General features: G+C 38.9%; 1 protein-coding gene across 1 annotated transcript; it reads left to right on the top strand.

Annotated features, from left to right (window-relative positions):
• The first annotated feature begins 417 nt into the window (after positions 1-417).
• Positions 418-4,517, top strand: LOC137662022 (alpha-1-antiproteinase-like). The gene is made up of 4 exons (XM_068397884.1): positions 418-1,063; positions 1,980-2,250; positions 3,075-3,222; positions 4,050-4,517. Exons 1-4 carry the CDS (start codon positions 418-420, stop codon positions 4,242-4,244), a joined length of 1,260 nt encoding a protein of 419 aa, XP_068253985.1. The 3' UTR covers positions 4,245-4,517.
• Positions 4,518-4,924: the final 407 nt, after the last annotated feature.

Here is a 4,924-nt window from a genome sequence, read left to right as displayed (position 1 = left end):
TATCTTTGAAACCCACACATTTTCTCACCTCATGGTAACTTGTTTGTTTAGATATACTCTATAGGAGACAATGATCCAGGGAAGATACTGTCATTGTTAATAGAGATTATTATGGACTTTGGCTCTATACTTTCATTGCCAGTCAAGAAGAGTATTACATTTTTAGGGCAGTTACAATGAAATATTATGTTTTTATCATGCCTGACATTTTGATTTATACTTTGGCTGAATTTATTAATGACATTTGACGTTGTGTGCAAAGGCACTTTAAATATCCTATGTACATTAGACCTTTACAGTTGCAATATATAATATTTATGCTAACAAACTATTCATTATTTCTTACTACCAAGCTCATCATTACCTTCTGCTCATCTAATGACTGTTTATTTTGTGACAGAATAATTTGAAAAGAAGATGAAGTATCTCCTGTGCCTGTGTTTACTCCTTGCTGTTCTTTGTGCCGTAACCCATGGCTACCATGAAGATATTTGCCATGAAGTCAATAATACGAATTTGCGTGATGGAACAGAAAATTTATTAACACATAACTGTGACAAGGAAGGCTCTAAATATGCAGATTTTGCATTTAGATTTTACAAGCAGGCTATATCAAAAGAAGCTGATAAAAATATTTTCTTTTCTCCCATGAGCATCTCCACTGCCTTTGCCATGCTGGCTCTCGGTGCTAAGTCAACCACCTTGTCTCAGCTTTTTGAACAACTGGGCTTTGATGGTCTGACTGAGACTCACATACATGATATACATGAAAGTTTTCATAAAGTTTTAGCAGTACTGAACTGTACTGATGTTAACATCACATTAAATATAGGGAATGCCCTTTTTACAGCTATTGGGTATGAACCACAGGAGATATTTTTACAAAATACCAAACAATTTTATGATGCAGAATTATTTTCTAGCAATTTCCATAAACCAGAAGAAGCTAAGAAGCAAATCAATAAATATGTAGAGGAGAACACCAAGGGGAAAATTCCTGAATTAATTGGTCATCTTGATACAAGTACTGTATTGGTTCTTGTTAACTACATTTATTTTAAAGGTAAGATATTTAACATAATATTCCAATAGATTATTTTGATGCAAAACAAAAATTGTAGGGAACTCTTGATGGTTTATTAACAGAGTGACTATTTAGGACTATTTAGGAAAGAGCCAAACTGTGCAGAACCTTCCAAGTAAAGATTAGAACTGGCCAAAAGCAGAGTATCTGATTGTTGAGAAATATTGATTGCTTGATTTTGGCCCATTTTGCCTGAAAGATGGGGACAGAGAAGTCCCACTCTAGTGGACTGCCTCATAGGCAGGGACCCACTGCATGCAGCCTCGCTGGTCCAAGGACATAACGACTAAGGATGTTTCCAAGATCTCTATGAGAGTGTATGAGCCACTCAAACTTTTAGTGGACTGACATCCTTGCACTTCCAGGGTCCCCAGTGTTACAGTAGATCTACTAGGTACACTGTGTGAAAACTTGGGACATAGCATTTTGAGGGTCTGTGCTTCTGGAGCCCTGCTTGAATGTTAGGATCCTTTATTCTGCTGATGAATTCCTCACCAGGTTGAGTGCAGTCAGCTTGCATCAGGTACGGCCTAACAGAAAGGCATGACAAGATCCTGTGGCTGAATGTTTAAGTGGTTGAATTTAAATGATACAAAAGGTGCAAGTGATGGGAACATACGGCTACAACAGAAGCAGGACTCTCTCAGTTGGTCTTCATCAACCTTTGTTTTTTTTTCAGCAAGACAGGACTTAACTCACACTAAATATGCTGAACTTACTGCTCAGCTAAAATGCTTTATTGTGTGCTATGCAGGAGGTTAAAGTTATTTAGTGATCCTCTTCTCACATAAACAGCCCCCCAGCATGCTAACATTTAAGTTGGTCTGATTTATATTAGCCATTTTTTATTATCTTCACCTGTCTGAGTGCAACGTCTTCTCTTTTCCCCCATTAGCTGCCTGGGAAAAGCCTTTTGATCCTTTGCTTACACATGAGGATGATTTTTTTGTGAACACAAATGCATCTGTTAGAGTCAACATGATGCAGTGTGATGGTTACTATGACAGTTACTATGACCAGGATCTCTCTTGTGAGGTGGTAGAGCTGCCTTACCAGGGCACTGCACGAGCATTGCTCATTCTGCCTGATGATGGAAAGATGAAGCAAGTAGAAGATGCTCTCTCCAAGGAAACTGTTTGTAAATGGGATAACAAACTTGAGACCAGGTAACTTCTAGGTAGATGGATTACTGTATTTGGGGATACATTATTATTTTTAAAAGAAAGCATTAGTTTCAGATCTCCTTCTCCTGGATATAATGTCCTGATTTCATAAAGTGGGGTTTTAAGTGATTCCCAAGATGGATTATCCTCTGAGGAGCAGAGGATAATCGATAAGCAACTACAGGCTCTCTGACCTGACAGAAGGGGACACAGCTTTGTATCAACTGCCTCAAGACTTGCTTGGCTACGTTTTGGCTACCATACCTCTTATTTCATGCTACTAACATAACCCATTTTCTTCACTGTGTTTTAGATTTTATCTTTCTTTTAGCCTTTCCACAGGTGGTTTGCTTACTCTCTGTAGCCTTCTAGCCACAAAACTCTGCTAGATGTGTATGTCTTGGCACTGGAATGGAAGAGTGGCAATGAAGAAATTAGGGGTTTTTTTTCCAAAATCACAGAATCACAGAATGGTTAAGGGTTGGAAGGGACCTCTGGAGATCATCTAGTCCAACCCCCTGCCAAAGCAGGTTCACCTAGAGCATGTTGCACAGGGTCACATCCAGGGGGGTTTTGAATATCTCCAGAGAAGGAGACTCCACAACCTCCCTCGGCAGCCATTCTCTCAAAGAGATAATGTAGGTACAAGAAGATGGTGTACCTCTCCAGATGCCAAAATTGCTCAGGGAATATGAATGCTACCATCAAACACGTCATTAGCAATCAAAAGAATGCTTTCAGGTGTCACTGAATTGCATACTATCCAGCCTGCTGGCTGAAACAAAGCTGCAATGCTTCACTGCTGTTTTGTTTTGTTTGTTCAACAGGAGATTAGGTCTGCAGTTACCAAAGATTTCTATTAGTGGGTCTTATGATGTTAAAAACCTGTTCATGGAAATGGGCATTACTGAATTATTCTCCAGTAATGCTGATCTGTCTGGAATTAGCGGCAGCCGTGATCTTCGAGTTTCACAAGTAAGTGAACAGACAGAGCTGGTGATGGGGCTGTGGTTGGTTGCTCTGATCAGTTATATCTGGGGTTTTTAAAGACTTGCTTTCCTTCCTTGTCCTACTGAAGTTATAAGTAAAACTCACAATGACATGTATGGGCTTGCTTAGTAATTGTGCTTTTCTACAGAGAGGGTCTGCTGTCCCACCTTGGAATTATTTTAATATCGCTATGAAAAGGCTGGATATTAAGTACATGGAAAAGTTGGACAAGACTTTAAATTATTTCTTGGCACTGGAATATGATTGTTTACATGCAATTGTGTCAAGTAAATTATAAATGAGGAGTATATTTTGATATTTGTTTTGATTAGTAACTCTTTTTTTAATATTCTCAAAGTGCCCAGGAAACTTCCAGTTTGCAGTAGCAGAATTTCACTATGTCAATTTAAGCTACTATTTAATGTGTCAAAGATGTCAAATACTGCCCCTATTTTAGTGTTTAAATAGCAGTCCTCCATTAACCTTGGAATAACAGGGAAAGTGTTGTTAGTGGAAGTCAAAACCATATATACAACTGTTCATATAGTACATGAACAGTTATTATCCCCTTCTACTCAGCACTGGTGAGGCTGGATCTACAGTGTGGAGCTGTTTTTATTTTTGGCCCTCCTCATTCAGTCCTGACATGGAAAACACTCCTGTTGCAGGCTATTGGAGATTTACCATATAAGAAAATTTAGTCCACTGGATTTTATCACTCCTTTCTTCTCCTAAGCATTCTGTAAAAAGAGAGTTTATCTTCACCTCCTTCTTGCTGTATAAACCACAACATTTGCTCCTTTTCCCTGCAGGCAATTCACAAGGCCCTGCTGGAACTTGATGAGGCTGGAACTGAGGCTGCAGGAGCCACAGCCATTATTCTTACCAGAGTTCTGCGTCCTCCTGCTACTGTCAAATTCAACAGGCCCTTCCTTATCTTGATTTCTGACAAACAAACCAGCACCACACTTTTCATGGGGAAAATTGTTGATCCTACTAAGAAGTAATTGCTGAGTTTTTGGGCATGCTAGTTTTCAGCATGAATTATAATGGCTACAGTGTTCACACGTGTGGGCTCATTAGTGCTACTGACTACTCTCTGATTGAGGGATATTCAGAAATAAATGAGGAATTTCCTTATCAGACTAATATGCAAAAAATTCTAAAAATAACCCCAAACAACTGACAGTTTTAAAATATAACATTTTCCCCAGTTGACTAATTCAAGTTATTAACAAATTTATAATTTTCCTTGGAAGACAGATTTTTTTGGTAAAATCTGCTGTTATTTTCACAAATGAATTCTCTCTGCTAATCAGTTTTGTCCAGTGTACTTTCAGTTCTGGGTTACTCACCAAAAGCTGTCCCAACAGGTAACAAGTCCCCTGCAATTCTATTATGTCTTCTCTGCGACTTGCTGATGATCAGTGTTCACCTGAGCCAGTCCCTACAGAGTCCTTTCTTTTTTACATAGCTCTTTGCTGCCTAGGTCATTGTTTACCCTTAACCAACCTGTTCTTTCTCACATGTTCCAACTCTTTGCCTAGGACATCTTAAAAGAACATTGACAAAAAAAGAGAAAATCCCTGAGACGATAGACTTATTCTGCTGCAGCACTCAGTGTAAGTGTCTTTTTGCAGTCCACAGGGTCAGCAAAAAACTTTGAGAGACAGTGACATTAGGCATA

Source organism: Nyctibius grandis, chromosome 4 (genome assembly GCF_013368605.1).
Source record: "Nyctibius grandis isolate bNycGra1 chromosome 4, bNycGra1.pri, whole genome shotgun sequence".
NCBI classification, from domain to species: Eukaryota; Metazoa; Chordata; class Aves; order Nyctibiiformes; family Nyctibiidae; genus Nyctibius; species Nyctibius grandis.
This window is presented reverse-complemented; position numbering and strand designations above follow the sequence as displayed.

What these genes read in the sequence shown, in the direction of transcription:
- LOC137662022 (XM_068397884.1), top strand. Translation starts at nt 418, where the DNA reads ATGAAGTATCTCCTGTGCCTGTGTTTACTCCTTGCTGTTCTTTGTGCC. An exon ending in TAACTACATTTATTTTAAAG is followed by an intron (nt 1,064 to 1,979) that starts GTAAGATATTTA and finishes TTCCCCCATTAG; the next exon opens with CTGCCTGGGAAAAGCCTTTT. An exon ending in GTGATCTTCGAGTTTCACAA is followed by an intron (nt 3,223 to 4,049) that starts GTAAGTGAACAG and finishes TTTTCCCTGCAG; the next exon opens with GCAATTCACAAGGCCCTGCT.